General features: G+C 50.2%; 7 protein-coding genes across 7 annotated transcripts; 3 read left to right on the top strand and 4 right to left on the bottom strand.

Moving 5' to 3' along the window:
* Positions 1 to 25: 25 nt before the first annotated feature.
* Positions 26 to 1,649, top strand: N7489_004406 (GNAT family N-acetyltransferase; the record flags this gene model as incomplete). The annotated part of the gene is made up of 2 exons (XM_056710158.1): positions 26 to 1,467; positions 1,532 to 1,649. The coding sequence occupies 2 exons, from the start codon at positions 26 to 28 to the stop codon at positions 1,647 to 1,649; spliced, it is 1,560 nt and encodes a 519-aa protein (XP_056568579.1).
* A 261-nt stretch (positions 1,650 to 1,910) lies between these two features.
* Positions 1,911 to 2,773, bottom strand: N7489_004405 (uncharacterized protein; the record flags this gene model as incomplete). The annotated part of the gene is made up of 3 exons (XM_056710157.1): positions 1,911 to 2,049; positions 2,302 to 2,658; positions 2,712 to 2,773. 3 exons carry the CDS (start codon positions 2,771 to 2,773, stop codon positions 1,911 to 1,913), a joined length of 558 nt encoding a protein of 185 aa, XP_056568578.1.
* A 682-nt stretch (positions 2,774 to 3,455) lies between these two features.
* On the bottom strand, positions 3,456 to 4,083 carry N7489_004404 (BTB/POZ domain-containing protein; the record flags this gene model as incomplete). Its single annotated transcript, XM_056710156.1, has 2 exons — positions 3,456 to 3,984; positions 4,040 to 4,083. The coding sequence occupies 2 exons, from the start codon at positions 4,081 to 4,083 to the stop codon at positions 3,456 to 3,458; spliced, it is 573 nt and encodes a 190-aa protein (XP_056568577.1).
* Positions 4,084 to 5,233: 1,150 nt separating this feature from the next.
* Positions 5,234 to 6,247, top strand: N7489_004403 (uncharacterized protein; the record flags this gene model as incomplete). The annotated part of the gene is made up of 2 exons (XM_056710155.1): positions 5,234 to 5,641; positions 5,816 to 6,247. The coding sequence occupies 2 exons, from the start codon at positions 5,234 to 5,236 to the stop codon at positions 6,245 to 6,247; spliced, it is 840 nt and encodes a 279-aa protein (XP_056568576.1).
* A 618-nt stretch (positions 6,248 to 6,865) lies between these two features.
* N7489_004402 (cyclin family protein) lies at positions 6,866 to 8,155 on the bottom strand (the record flags this gene model as incomplete). Its single annotated transcript, XM_056710154.1, has 3 exons — positions 6,866 to 6,994; positions 7,024 to 7,453; positions 7,506 to 8,155. 3 exons carry the CDS (start codon positions 8,153 to 8,155, stop codon positions 6,866 to 6,868), a joined length of 1,209 nt encoding a protein of 402 aa, XP_056568575.1.
* Positions 8,156 to 10,675: 2,520 nt separating this feature from the next.
* xgeA (putative endoglucanase) lies at positions 10,676 to 11,476 on the bottom strand (the record flags this gene model as incomplete). Its single annotated transcript, XM_056710153.1, has 2 exons — positions 10,676 to 11,072; positions 11,136 to 11,476. 2 exons carry the CDS (start codon positions 11,474 to 11,476, stop codon positions 10,676 to 10,678), a joined length of 738 nt encoding a protein of 245 aa, XP_056568574.1.
* A 3,189-nt stretch (positions 11,477 to 14,665) lies between these two features.
* Positions 14,666 to 15,434, top strand: erg2 (C-8 sterol isomerase ERG2; the record flags this gene model as incomplete). Its single annotated transcript, XM_056710152.1, has 2 exons — positions 14,666 to 15,032; positions 15,097 to 15,434. The coding sequence occupies 2 exons, from the start codon at positions 14,666 to 14,668 to the stop codon at positions 15,432 to 15,434; spliced, it is 705 nt and encodes a 234-aa protein (XP_056568573.1).
* Between the last annotated feature and the right edge of the window lie 182 nt (positions 15,435 to 15,616).

Raw genomic sequence — 15,616 nt, 5'->3', positions numbered from 1 at the left:
AATACCCCCAAAAGATATCCTCGCCATGCGAAATACCACTTGCTACTTGCCCAATGGCCTCACTTTTAACGTGTCGCCCGTTTTTGGTGGGGTCACCTTCAAATCCGCCGATTTCAACGCACAGCACAATTCCACCTTCCCTCCAGGATGGACAATCATAATCAACACCCAGAAGCCTCGCAAGTCAGACCAGAAGGATGAACCAGATTCAGAGCAATCCCGCGACGATGACGATAATTTCACCCGGTTCACAACCCCCACCTTGACCCGCGACTCCCTCTACATCTCGTATATAGTCAGCCCACCAACCAGCGAGTACAAGCCCCCGACCTCACCCACGCGCCAGATCGCCATGATGCTCTGGGCAACTCTATGGTGGTACTTCCACGAGCCAGAACCCGACCTGCACCTGGAGACCGCCGCATCAAGCATGACCCCGCCCGACGGACGACCCAAAGGCGTGTGGCGGGTAAACATCAAGCGCGAAGGGATCTTCAAAGGCCGAAACCTCCTCCAGAAGCTGGAGCGGATGGGCCTGATAGCGACCGAAGACTCCTCCGTCGGTCTCCAGCCCATCGAAACCCGCGACTCAAGCAGCTGGTCAACGATGTTCGTCAGCCGACGCAGCTTCTGGCAGCTCGACCCACGTCTATTCCTCTTCACACTCGCGCCCAGCCGAGGTCGTCCCTCAACACCTCCCTTACGGTCGCGGAATGCGTCGCCCGCGCCGGACGGGTCACCCATCGCCACGCCGCAGACGCTAGCGCCCATGGAAGCAACCTTCCACACGGCGAATATGGGCCCCTTCACCTCGGTAGGACCGTTCACGTCCGGTAGCCATCTACCAACGTATTACCCGCCCCCGCCACTGCAGTTCACCTCCACGAACGGGGTGCGACACCCCGTGCGACCGAAACCGCCGCACCAGGGCGAGGTCTTCTACGTGCGCTACATACCCAGCCTGAGCCAGTATCTCTCTTTCCGGGTGGCGTTTGTGCCGATGACGGCGCAGGGTACTGATAGTCGGCCGGGGACGCCTGTTAGCACGGCTGTGACGAGCGTCGCGCAGCATCTCACTGGGGATATCTCCTCTGATCTGGACACGCTGCATCGGTGGATGAATGTCCCTCGGGTGGAGGCGATGTGGGCTGAAGGTGGACCGAAGTCTGTGCAGGAGAAGTTCCTGCTGCAAACCCTGACTAGTCGACACAGTTTCCCTGTTATCGGGTGCTGGGACGGGAAGCCGTTTGGATACTTCGAGATCTACTGGGTCAAGGAAGATCGGCTGGGACGACTTGTGGACCATGTTGGTAATTACGATCGGGGCATTCATCTGCTCGTTGGGGAGCAGGAATTCCGGGGCGCGCACCGGGTTAAGGTTTGGTTGAGTGCGTTGGTGCACCACTGCTTTGTGTCGGATATGCGGACTGAATCTGTGTTGTTGGAGCCGCGGGTTGATAACATCAAGTGAGTTCTGCTGTCGAAGTGATGGAATGGGGCAAAGGAAGATGACCGTGCTAACTTCTCGCAGACTCATTAATTACCTCCAAGAAGCGGGATTCTACAAAGAAGGCGAGGTCAGCTTCCCGCATAAGCACTCTGCTATCATGAGGATCAAGCGCGAGTACTGGGAGAGTCCGGCTCTATAAGCTGCCATAGTGGCGATTTGCATTGAGATGATCACGAGTAACGAAACAGCTAGCATTGCCTAGATTTTGATATTTGATATTTGACTTATTTGAACATTGTGTTGGCCATTTACCATGGCGATTAGCCCAATAGAAGGTGTGGTTATTGCTTATTGAACCGAAGACTTTTCCTAACTAGGCTCCTTTCCCGGGCTCCCGAGGTGAGGGAGGTATCTAGCTCATCCGAGCCTGTCAACGGCCCCCAGCCTGGATCAGTCACAGTCACTCATCATCTTCTTCATTTTCTTCTTCATCTTCGTCATCTTCTTCATCTTCTTCATCTTCATCATAGTCTTCATCTTCTTCACGCTTCACCAGATACCTTCTTTTCCCAGTGATAGGGTCTTTGAAAGTAGCATCGCTAGTAGGCCTCAGAGTATTCAGGACTAGGGTCACTTCATAGAGGAAATCGGCCTCGAATTTGGGACATCCTTGGGCCACATCCCAACCGGCGTCTTGGTCTCAGAGGCGCCAGAAAACGAGAGCTTGGGCCATGATCCGGCGCACTGGATGGCCGTCACGTAGAAAGGTCCCCAGAATCCAGGTGTCGGTATCCGGTAATACAGCCCTACTAGTAGGATATTTGTTGTGGCGATATCCACACTTCGCGAACCTGCTCTTGATGTATCTAGTGATTTGGGATTCGATCTCCGTGAAACCGTACATCTCGGCGAGCCTGGCGAGTTCCACGGCAGCCACTATGTGTCGTTCATGGAATTCGTTGTCGATGTCGAAGTGGATGGTACGGAGGTACAGCCATTGTAGAAGTGCTTCGATGCTCTGGATGGACACGACGCCGTCCATTTCCTGTAGTGTTGCCGTTTCCTCTTGGGACTCTCGGAAATTGCCTTTGAACATCGCTGAAAAGACTGGCGACTCATTGCAGAGAAGGGTCTTTGAGACCGTGTATTCTCGATTGCTTGGTTCGATTCGGATCTTGACGAGTGGGCCGTGGAAGAGAGGAAGAGTGCTAGGTAGCAGACTGTTAGATATTCCAGTCCCGGGGGGACATGGCGGACTTACGAGGTTGTAAAGTGCTCAGTACTTGATCCAGTTGTGTGCTTTTCTTCTGGAGCTTCATCCATCTTGGAGACAGTGAATGATAGATTGATAGTCAAGAGAGAACTGGCTCCCGTGCAGCCAGTTATGTAGCTTGACAGAATAAAGAAAGAACGGCCTGAAGGGCTACAAAGGAGGGGTTTGTCAAACTGCCGAAGCAAACAATCTGTGCTCATTGTAGCATTTCTGCCTAGACTACTTTAAGGTCGATACTATTCTGAAGCCCCTGTACAGCAATCCTGCCCAGGATAGCCTGCAACGACAGTGCCTCAGCACAACCCCCAATCAGACCTTCTCCCCGAGCCTAACTCAAAGACTCGCCAGATACCACTCTTTCCCGTCAATGGGGTCTTTGAAGACAGAGCCGAAAATGGGAGACAGAGTATTAAGCGAGATCCTCACTTCATGGAGGTCTTTTTTTTTTTTACCCGGGACAACTCGCTGGCACAAGCTACATTCTACCACAGTTCAGCACCCCAGCCATCCCCATACAAGACGGAATTTTAAGCGTTTTGGCATCGAAGTCCAAACGGAAACCCTCATGGCCCATGATGTCCATGCCAATGAGGAGCTTCGCTTTCAAATTTTCAACCAGATGCGCCTCGATTCGGATACATGCCGCGTTATCCGCACCGCGGAAAAAGGTGTCGAAGGAAACGAAGGCAGATGATAAATGGCTTGGGATATTCCTGAGCTGTGCTGGCGAACTCATACTTTTCGTTTCGAAGATACCCTCTGACACAAGCCGCGGCGAGTACACGGCGTACTGGGTGCCCATCGGGGTAACATAAGAGCCGAAACGATGTCCTCTTCTGCCAGCAAATGGGTGTTGCTATTGGAAGGCACTCTGTCGTTGTCATCACCACGAAGTTGATTGGCAATGATAGTTTCCTTGATGTACTCGGCAGTCTGAGATTCTATTCTAGTAATCCCATACTTGTCCGCGAGTCTTGCGAGCTCGATGGCTGACTCAATGCATTCTTCGGGGTCGTGCCAATCGAACTTGAGGGAATCGAGGTACAGCCATTGAATAAGTGCCTCGAGACTATGCTTCGAGACGACCCCCGTCATTTCCTGGATTTCCACCACCTGCTCTTGGGCTTCTCGAAAACGGCCCCACGACATGGCGGTGAAAACTGGTGATTGCTCGCAGAGTAGGCCTTTGGAGACCGTGTATTCACAACCGCTAGGTTGGAGTCGGATTTTGACCAGAGGGCCATGGTAGAGTGGGAGTTTCCTAAATAACAAAATGTTAAAAAGAGGACGCAATTCCCAAGAAATGCCCTACTTACTCTGTGAAGAAGGGCCGAACACTTTCTTTGTCTGTCTCACCCATTTTGACTTTGATGGGCTGATTTCGGAAAATATGGGTGTGAGTTGTGAAGGAGAAGATTGATGAGTGGGATGGAGATCGGTTTATATGATGACTTCGAATGTGGTTGTTTGTTGTGAACTTGATCGACCAAAAGTCAATTCTTCACTTCTCAAGGTTAATTGTTGCATTTCTTCAAGCTATAATTATGATATAGAGCAAAAGGCAAGTAAAAAAAAAGTTAATCGACACCTAAAGAAACTGCAAGGTCAAATATATAGGGGATCGATACTTATACACCTCATAGAGGGCCACATGTGTTTATAGCTTATACCTCTCTGTAGGGATAACAAACTTGATGCTATAGCAAACAAATACTGTATGTCAATCTTAGACATTCAATGAAAAGTGACAGAAAGGTGACAGAAAGGTGATAGAAAGGTCAGACTCAATAGTCAGTCTATATCACATTGCACCTTGCACTCTGACCTCTCCGTACAGGTGTCTCCATAGGTTATGAGCCCGGAAGCTCCATCCAAACTCCATATTTACGCCATCATCATCCTCGAAGCTCCATCGTCACTTTTGGCATCATCGTCAACAACCAAGTGTTTCTCTTTTCGACGTGTCAACCGACCTGGTCATTCATCTACCCACACGCCGAGCTTTCACCGTCACGCGCTTCACCACAAAATCTGCCATCGGCCCGGTCAAGTGCCTCGTGCACTTTTATCTATGTTGCAGTACCTCCCCATTCGTGCACCTCACCTTCCCCACATTCATCGACACCCGGCTTGATACGCGGCAACATGTCTTCTTCCAACTCCCGCGAGTGGACTCGCAGGTCTCACCACCTTATGTCGTACATGCACGATACCCACGCCGTTAGTACCTCTCTATTCGACGTACAGCGCAATCTCCCACCTTCAATCAATAGGGTAACAACAAGCCCGCACCCGCACCCGCTAATCGGCTACACCCTGAGGCTACTACCCATACAACATGAAACCTATCCGAGGTATACATGCGGGGAAGGTATACATTCCCACGCCTCGGTGTTCCTCGGCCTAAGTATAAACACGAACATAGCTATATCAACCTCCATCTCCCATACTAGATACCCACTTAACCTACGTACCAACCAAATACGCAAGTCAATATCAACCAAACAAAAATGTCCCTCCTAACAACCTACACAACCCAGAACACCACCAAAATAGCACACCTAACAATCTCCCACGCCCAAAAACTAAACTCCCTAACAACCCCCCTCCTAACAAGCCTAACCCAAACCCTATCCAAAATCTCAAAAACAAAAAATATCCACGCCATAACCCTAACCGGCGCGGGCCAGAAATCCTTCATAGGCGGCGCCGACCTAAACGAAATATCCACGCTCCGCAACGCACCCACAGCCCGCAAGTTCATCACATCCGTCCACGAAACATGCACCGCCATCCGCACGTGTCCCGTCCCTGTCATCGCACGGATTAACGGGTTCGCGCTCGGCGCGGGGCTAGAAATTGCCGCCGCTTGTGATCTGCGCGTTGCGGCGAAAGGGGCGGTTTTTGGGATGCCGGAGGTTTGTTTTCTTCTTCTTCCATTCATATTTACATCTACGTTTACGTTCACATTTACGTCTACCTGATGTTCCTTCTACTTCTCAATCTACTTCTATGGTAGTTTGATAGCATACATGGATAAATACACTTCCCACCCGAAACCAAGCAAAGCATAATACTAACAAACATACCAGGTCCGACTCGGGATTCCCTCCGTCGTCGAAGCAGCACTCCTACCAGGACTAATAGGCTGGGGCCGTACAAGACAACTGCTATTACTTGGCGGGATGATTTCGGCCTCGGAAGCACTTCGCTGGGGTCTTGTGGAGCGGGTTGTTGAGGACGAGGAGCTTGATTTAGCTGTTGCGGAGTGGACGTCGGAGATAGGGAGGAATGGACCGCTTGCTGTGCGCAGACAGAAGGCTTTGATTTCGAGGTGGGAGGAGCTTTCTATGGCGGGTGGGATTGAAGCTGGGATTGAGGCTTTTGGGGAGTGTTTTGATGGGGATTGCGGGACTGAACCGGGGAGGATGATTGGGGAGTTTTTTAGGGAGAAGGAGAGGTCTAAGGCGAGAATTGAGGCTCGGGATAAGGTTGTTGCTGGCAGCAAGGGAGAGGAGGGGTGAAGGGGTAGGTAATATTACATCCTGGGGTTGCGCAAGGGGTTACGTATTAGGTTTGGAATATGGCTATGAGGTTTCTATTTTACGTGGAGTATTTATTGTATGGCGAGATCCAAAATTCAATATTGAGTTTCATTGTCCAAGGAGGAGGTAAGTACAGCAAAAGTACAACGTACATCGGGCGCGAGCGCGAGCAAAAGGTCTAAGCGTAGTGAGTCTTGGATAGCATCCAATGAGAAACGAGTGTAATGTAGACAAGTGTAAGAAATACTAGACAGAGAAACGCCGTCGCGCAAGGCAATGCAGTAGCGAGTGGAATAGATAAAATAAAAGATAAAAAGAAAGCAGAGAGGTCACGACTCTCGATCACGCTCATACATGGTGGTAGATGGCATGTGAACATCAGCATGAGCGAGGGGTATTGGCGGATGTGCGTATCAACGGGGGAACAGCTTTTTCAAAGCAGGAATATGGAAACGAGAAAAGGAAATAATAGTCATATGGAAATGTGTGAGATAATCAGTGAGATAGGAAATATGAGAGATGCAAGAATAGCATCGGTGATTAAGTAAAGATCAGATTGCTGAAAGGGAAAAACGGAAAATCGAGAACCCGCTCGATTTAGTGAGATCGACGACCACCCATGTACGAGCCCGTTGCCGATGCCAGGAAGCGAGCCACGAAGCCACCGCTGTGGGCGTGGTTGCTGGTCTTCAGCTTCTTGGATGGCTGGCGGATAGGCTCGAAGGACTTTTGGATTCGAGATGGGGGACATTCACGTAACTGTAGTTCAGAGAGAGAGAGGTCGGGCTCTGGGTAGAGTCTGTGACCATAAGCTCATCGGCGCCGGAGGAAACTGTGCTGATGGAAGCTGGTGTGCCTCTTGAACTTGGGGCGAGACTGGACGAGCGCGAGCAGAGAGAGTTGAAGGTCTCGGCGTGGGAGAGCGCTGGCACGTCGCGAACGGATGGTGGGGAGACAGAGCGGTTGATTCGGTTGGGGGATGCGCGCTGGCGCTGGTAGGGGTTGTAGCGATCGTGTTCGGCACTCTGTGGTGCGTAGTGGGTGTTGTGCATGGTTGGGCAGGAGACGTGACTAGGGAGACGGCGCAGGGAGTTGTCGCTGCCACGACGGGTCTCACTACGGGTTTCGAGCTTTTGGCGACGGAGGCGGCTGGCCAGCAGGTCCGCTGATGCGTGGAGACGGCGCCTAGGGTGGAGTTAGTTATAAGAAAAGCAGGCTGTAGAACGGGATGCCATACCATTCGCGGTGTTGTTGTTGTTTATGGAGGTATTCCTCTTCGGCCATGCGCTCTTGCTCTTGGGCAATGAGACGCTGGCGGTGGGGAACGAGGAAGGGCTCGAGATACGTGAAGAGGTCCTGCTCGGTGATGCGGAGGTCCCAATCAAGTAGGAAGAGGAGCTGGCGTTCCATGAGATTGACCTCGGGAACGGAGAAGCCGAATCCTTCGAATCCCTTCACTGCGGTGTACCGGGCCCAATGTTTGTTCTTGGGGCTGGAGTCATTCAAGTTCTTTGCGGCGAGGATGAGTGAGGCGAGGAAGATGCGGTGGACAGTGCAGCGCATCCCCTTTGCGACTGGGGGCAGACGGGCACGAAGACGACCGAGGTAGACGAGACAGCTCATGAGAGTGGGCACCTGCACCTGCGACCGAGCAACGAGTGAGCCGATGAAGGCCTCGATTGAGGGCAGGGCAGGGAGGTCTGAGTGGTCCATCGGAGGAGTGGATGGTGGTGTAGGTTGGCCGTTCTGGTTGACGGTGTTGGTCACATGCGCCTCACAGCGAATGACCTGAGATGCCTGTTGAGCCAGGTGTGCCACCATTTCCCGAGTGACTCGGGTAGTGACAAACTCATCGAGAGCTGCTCTGTTGAGTGACAATGAATCCATGAGGGATATGATAAGAGGTGAATGTCGGAGTAGAGAGGTCGAGGATGGGAATTAAATAAGTCGACAAACAGAGATCAAAGAATTATCACACAAATGAATTGTCTCAGATAATCCAATTCAAGGATCTTGGGACAAACGCAATACAAAGGTCTTTGTGTGTTTGGGATTAGAGAGTCGACACAAAGTGAAGCAAAAGCGAAAATCAGATCAAAAGACCTTAAAAACCACAATGTCGAGAAGAAAGAATTCCTGACCAGCAGGATACCTTTCAGATGAAGTACTTTGGTAAAAAAGAAAAAAGAATGTTGCAGCAAGGATGGGATAGTTCGGGTTGTCGTGTCAACAGCCTATAGCCCTAACTGAGTCCAACTGAGACCTGAGATAGTTTCAAGACACAATCCACAGTTCACTGCAAGTTGGCAATAGATTGGAAATGAACTGGGAATATTGGTTTCTGATGAATTATTATAGAGAAGTTGAACGATTCAAAAGAACAAGGAATTATAAAAAAGAAAGGATGACGACGTTGGGCATGTGGATGAATCTCGTGAAGAATCTGGGCGGAATACCTCTCTAGTTATAGTATCTGGTATGCGCCAGAGGGGGGAGGGCGACTTTTTTCCCCTGCAAGGACGGGGTCCAGTTAGAAGGCAGAGAAGGATAGGCCACTAGGGGGGAGAATAGAAACCTGCATACTCCGTTGGATCTAAGATCCAACCTTTTCTTTGGCGCGCGGAGTTCTGAGAAAGTGAGCTGATTTGTCGAGGGATGATGTACATTTGATAGACTATTATTTGTACCTGTGCGTTATTATCCCTGGATTCATCCAATAGGGCCTACTTTGGTTTTACTTGTTGGTATTCTATTTATCTAGTTAATACGAGATGTGATAGTATTTCGATCTTCTACATGAATAATAAGGGGCATATTGAGACTATTCCAACATCCAACATCCAACATCCAACACAATGCTCATCCAGGATCGCCATATATCGGGTCCACTCAATTATTCCTGATGAAACTCCCGTCTCATATCTATTTATCTATTGGCTCATTCCATTCCTTGAACGCGTACCAGAATAGTACTATTCTACATAATGCCACTCTACTGCCTAGAACTAGAACCAAGAACCAACAATCCAACAATCCAAGTCAATCATCCCCTAAAACAGACTTCAGCTGAAAAGAAAATAAAATAAAAGTGGCGATTTCAGGTTGGCGCGAACTCGCGTTAGTGCCCAATCACTCGAAACCTGTCAGTTTCCGATCTGACGAGACAATCCCTGTCACAGTGTTCAAATGTTTCCCTTTCCTGTCAACGGCGCGAAGCGTGTTCGAGGGGGTACATACCAGGAATCTTTCAAGCCCTTCAAGCCCTTTAGACCTTTAAACCTTCAAACCTTCAAACCTTTGCACCTTCGTACCTCAAATTATCCGATTTCCACCTCACATAAGGCAGGTCACATCATTCCAATGTTCCCGATCTCCTTTTCCCCTTCCCGTCAGATCTATCAATTTCCAACTCCCCAACCTTTTATTTTTCTTCATGTGGAATGCATGCAATGTTCCGTGCATAGTCCTCTTAGCGTGTACTCGTACTTCGTCTAAAAAAAACACAAAACACACTGCATATGCATCTATATAAGCGCCCGTCCTCTCCAACACTCCAACCCTCCATTCCTCCCGCTTTCCCGCCCAGCGCTTACAATCCCAACACCATGGAAGCGCTTTTCTAATTTTATGTACATCCGGACGGAGTATGTTCTTGTTCCATGTTATTCTTAGATACCTCTACGCGCGCTACTCCTTTTCTCACTACATACCCCGGACCCATGCGCGGATCGTCACCCGCCGTTCCGCCCAAGCCAGTGCGCGCTTTGGAATGTTGGATGTGCGAGACTGCGCCTCGTTTCAGCATGGCGTCTCGCTGTTGGTGATTTGGTTAGATGGTTGGTTGACACTGCTCGACAACGTACATATACACTAGGTGGTTGATGTTTTGTGTTCAGGTTTGTTCCAAGGTTCCCACATGTGGAGGCTACATCATTGTTATGGCGCCGTTGGGGTTTTTTGAGCTTGTGGAGTTGGGCGCTGCAATGGGGCGGTTTCAGGATGGTAGGGCTGTTTCAGTGTGGGCGGTTAGAGATCGTGTGGGTGAGGTGGTTTGGGGCTGAAACGCTGATGCGACCGTGTGTTCGGGGTAGAAGGAGTAAGTGTAGCAGGTTGATACTAATTTTTGCAGATGTCATCCAGTTATGACTCTATTATTAGTTGTGAGGATTATCGCCCCGATGATTTGTGGATTCAACGTTGATTACTTTTTCTCAATATACTACCTCCCAATCACACGCTTGTGCTATGAACCACTTGGATGCTGATCTAACAAGAAAAGTGCCACAGTGAAATCAGCAGTACCCGACAAAGGCCCAGTACCAGCTTGCATTCTTTCTCAAGCATTCACTGTCGTCCAGACCTTTTCCCTTGAGGCTCACACACTTCTGCTGCGACTTCAGTCCCGATTTAAACAACAGAAACAGAGTACGAAGGCACAGTGAAATCAGCAGTACCAATAAAAGGCTCAGTACCAGCCTGCACAGTCTTCAGGTACTTGCTGCTGTCCAGACCCTGGTCCTTGATGAGGTACTTGAAGAAGTCCAACAGGTCACCGTCGTACTTGTTCATGGTCGACTTGGCGACGAAGCTGTAGACAGTCATCTGGCCGTTGGGACCAACCCAGACATCCCACTCGGAACCACTGATGTTGACGGTGGCGATGGTCTTGCCAGTGGACGAGATCGGGCCCGCACCACCCAGGGCCGCAAGCCAGACCATGATCTCGTACTCCTCGCTGCCGTCAGGAGTAGAGCTGAGGAACAAGTCGTACGCAACATCCGCGACGGTATCGGTGGAGGAGTAGCTATTCCAGAGATGGTTAGGGGCTGTTAAGATTCACGTAGCCATGTGCAGGGTCAAAACCTACCTCCATTCCCAGGCGGACTTGATGCTGCTAACGGTGCTCAGGACCTTAGGGGTGAAGTTCAGACCGGCGTTGGCGAAGCTCTTGACCTCGTTCTTGGCCTCGCCGCCCCACGAGTACTTGGTGTGCCACGCGATAGTGTTGCCGTTGCTCGAGTCGACGCCGGTGCACTGCTTGGCGTTGGGGTCCTTGTCGAGGTTCCAGAGGTTGTTAAAGACGGTGAAGTCGCCGGCTTTGGTGGTGCCGTACTGCTCGCAGATCTCGGCGGCACGACGGACGGAGGCGGCGTCGCCCATGGCGGCCAGAGCCAGGGAAAGGAGGGTCATGGGGGCGAAGGACTTCATTTTGGCTGTTGGAACTGGTGTCCTGGATTGATGGGAGTTGCTGTTGCTATCGGAATTGAGACTTGTTCTGAGGGAATGGAGACGGGGGCTCCGGTCTGCTTTATACATGCCATCTTTTCTTCTCTCGGAGTCGTGTGTTTCGTGTAGAGCACTAGGTACTCCTGTCTCACATTTGATTTGGGCGTGCTATTCGCTATCCAACGGGATCATGACGGGACTCCACATCCTCCGGATAATACGGAAAGCTAAAAAGCTTGCATGATCCTTGCTATGCAGGACTTTATCCACTTCACTGCGGATTGGAGAAGACAGTTGTTGTGCAGGGATTTATCCGTTCTCCCTGTGGATTTGGGAATATCTTCGCCGTTGGCAGCGAACGTGAGACAACGGCGTCGAACATAGTGGTGGAGAATTTTCTGCTTCTCGAATAATATTGACAGAACGCGGTCAAATCTGACGGGTGTTCCTGAAAGGTATCCGCTTTGGTCGAGATTTCCCCTGACTAAACTTCAGTATTTGCGAGATTTCTCCGTAAACTGGCCGGATTCTCTGTGAGGCCATTGTACTCCGTATGCATTTTCGCAACGTCAAAATCCATCAATAACATGCTCGAATCTAGAGTAGTTGCATGATAATTGTGAATCAGCCACGTCGTCACTTCTGCCGGTTCTTCATGCATATGCACGTCGCCCGCAATCCAATGGAAATGTAAGCCACCTCCGCAAAAAGGGCCTGGTCTCCGATACCTCGGCTGCATCTTTGTTCCAAGTCGAAGAGATCGCGGAAATCTGACCGTTCTTTAATGGGTCATGATCGACATTCTGGCCTCCAAACCTCCAAATTCACATGCCAGCACAGCTCTGGGCCAAGTGTTCTTGCCATCCTTCGACAAGTCGATCGCTATAGTGAGCTGATTGTCTTAGACATTAATACATCGCGAACATCACCATCTCCTAAGGTACTCACTCAATCGCTGTACTTAGCCAGTATTTACCCTGCTGGCTTCAGATCCTTGACATAGATCGACGATGGCACGGTGCTAGCGGTAGAGATCAGAGCCTCAGCAAGCACGAAACACCCAATCTATCCGTTAGAACAGACAGGATCGGCCAAGGAAGCGTCCAAGAAGCTCCCGTGTGCAATTGACGGCAGGAGAAGTTGTATTGATCTTGGTTACACCAGATAGGTGTCGATGGAAGTATTTCACACTGCATGGCAATCACTCAGTGCTCTAATTTTAGCGGGTCTGCAGATCACGGCTCCGTGAGTAGGGAATGAAATTATGGCTAGTAGTGCTCCAAAGGATGCTGTATACAGCGTAGGAGGCTAGTGTCCGTTCGGTCTGTAAAACAGAGCACTACATCTAGGCAGCATTAGGTGTATGCAACAGAGTGGTTTCCATATGTGGGACAATTGCTACACACCAATACACCGGCATATCTAGAGCACCTGAGAACTGTCTTTGAAGGACTGGATATAAGCATGAACCAAGGACAAGGGGCGGAAACAAGGTTCATGACCAAAAGACAACATCTATGAAAAAGAACTAATAAAACACCCAGAGCAAAGGAACAGGCATCAAGACAAGGGGGAAAGGCTTCATGACAGACAAAAAACATGTATGAACGAGACAAGAATCAACCAAGCAGGCCCTTGAGTAAACAAACAACCAAAGCCTTAGGCAACCATGCTGTCAACAAACAGCAACATTGAAGGAAAGAACTGTCCTCGGAAATCCTGGGACAACAGAGAGCTATCTCTTGGAAAAAGGGCCAAAAATTATGCCCAGCTCCCATAGGTCAATGGAGAGCCCAGGAAAGTACAGTCTGTATCCACAGAGGCCGAGGGAGGAATGTGGTCCAGGCCTCGACATGCTTCGTGCCATTAGACCGGACCGTGGTGTCCTAATCTGTTTCAGACTAACCTGGACCGCAGCAGAGATCCTGAGCTGAACTCGGGAACCACGATGTGCAATGTAGACCCGGAGTGGTGCGAGGAAGGAAGAAAGAAGAAGACAAAAAAATGGGGGGGGAAGGGGGGTATTTATATTTTCCAGTGGCTGAAGGCAGGAAGGAACGGGGGTAGGGAACGAGCTTTTACTAAGAGGGAAGGCACCCAAAATGGAAGGCACGCATGACACGGTACATGGATTTATGGAAGGCACCATGCACCTTATCTGATATTATGCAGATGTAAACTACTAGCCAGGCAGTTTGGATACCAATATATCCGTGGATGTACACGTGGACTGCACTCGACATGTGGACTTCTTCAATATCAGACCTCGGGATATCCAGTCATCTCACATATCTTGCTTGCCAACTAAAACATGCCGGCCACCTAGGCAGGACAGGTAGGCTAGCCATGTGACCTAGCACAAACAGTCTAGTCCGTTAGACGTCACGCTAGGTAAATACCGATATGCTCAATGGCTAGCTGGCGTCAACTCCGATGGTCATGGATATGTATCTATGCGCCTTGACCATCTACACCTGATGGTCAATAGGACATTTGTCATACCCTTCGTTCTAGTTTACACCAGGTATAACGTCTTGTTCCGTACACACCGAAGAAACAACCGATATCTCAACGACGGCGGCTTGATCTATATCATCGTCAGAGATGAATAAAGTTTGATATTCTTGGCGTGGCTCTGCGAACTGCGGTAGCTTCCGCATATCGGCTACAAGATCTGACGGGAGCGATCATTGGCCGCGGATATTCGACAGTGTACGGAATACGGAGTCTCCGAGTAGCGAGTAGGCAACATCATTGAAGGGAATATCGAGAGTTGGCCAATAGAAGAGACGACAATTCGGATTGCCAGCATCCGGCATGGCCTGTTGATGAGTCAGCCAGAATTGACAGTGCAAACTCATACAAACTCATATACAAACACAGTGCGAACCGTTCAATTGTGCCAGATATCTCCATGATATGGGAGGTGCATGTATTGAATTAAGAAATGAGACATATTTGAGCAAGGAACTGAACTGTTGAACTGTATCCTATACTTTAATAATGAATTGACCAAAAGCGAGGGTGTGTTGATTATCGTTCAATTGTTTTAAATTGTTTTGCTTTGATGCCCCACCGGGTGGATCTCCGGGGTTTTCGCCAGGGGCTGAAATTAAATTTAAATGCTCGGTTGCCTCTTTTTTCCTACAGGACCCTTCACCAATTCCCAAGATGCCTTCCAAATCCTCCAGGTCCTCCAGCTCCGGCTGCGGCTGTCGCTGCTTCTCCCTGAAGACCCTCAGCTACCTCGCCATTTTCCTGGCCCTGTTCTCCGCCGTCTACCGATTCCTCGATGCGCGCCTGGAACAATTCTACATCTTCGACCCAGAGCACCTGCACGATGTGTCTCAGCGCGCCATCACCGCCCACGGCGAGGACACCCGCTCCATCGTCAACTTCATCGTTGCCGAGTTGGAGCAGAAAGTCGGCCCCAACTACCTGAGCACCCAGGAGGAGTGGGTATTCAACAACGCCGGCGGCGCCATGGGCGCCATGTACGTGATCCACGCCAGTATCACCGAGTACCTGATCATCTTCGGTGAGTATTCCCGCGACCAAATCTACCACCATTCCCTTTCGCGCTTCTAACGTTTACTCTCCAGGCACCGCTATCGGCACTGAAGGCCACACGGGCCGCCACACCGCCGATGACTACTTCAACATCCTCCAGGGCACCCAGCTCGCCTACGTCCCCGGCGAGTTCAAGCCTGAAGTCTACCCGGCCGGAAGCGTGCACCACCTCGTCCGCGGCGAGGTCAAGCAGTACAAGATGGATGAGTCTTGCTTCGCGCTCGAGTACGCCCGTGGCTGGATCCCTCCCATGCTCTTCTTCGGTTACGCCGATACCTTCACCAGTACCCTGGACTTCCCTACGTTGTGGGCTACCACGCGCATCACTGCCCGTGAGATGGTCGGCAACTTGTTGCAGCTCAAGCTGTAATTGAGCATACCATTTTGCTTCTTGTTGATATGCAGGCTTCGGTTTGATTGATGAGGTCTATGCGGTATGATATGGGCATTGGCTGGGCACTTGAGGTGCTATTTTGGTTGTAAAAGTTACTGGACATGGTGGTTACTTAATATTTGGTACCTAGGTAGTACCGAGCACATTTTTTAATGAAA

This window comes from Penicillium chrysogenum (genome assembly GCF_028827035.1).
Source record: "Penicillium chrysogenum strain IBT 35668 chromosome Unknown utg000002l_segment0_segment0, whole genome shotgun sequence".
Classification (NCBI taxonomy): Eukaryota; Fungi; Ascomycota; class Eurotiomycetes; order Eurotiales; family Aspergillaceae; genus Penicillium; species Penicillium chrysogenum.
The sequence above is the reverse complement of the archived record's forward strand: the minus strand, read 5'-3'. Positions and strand labels throughout refer to the sequence as shown.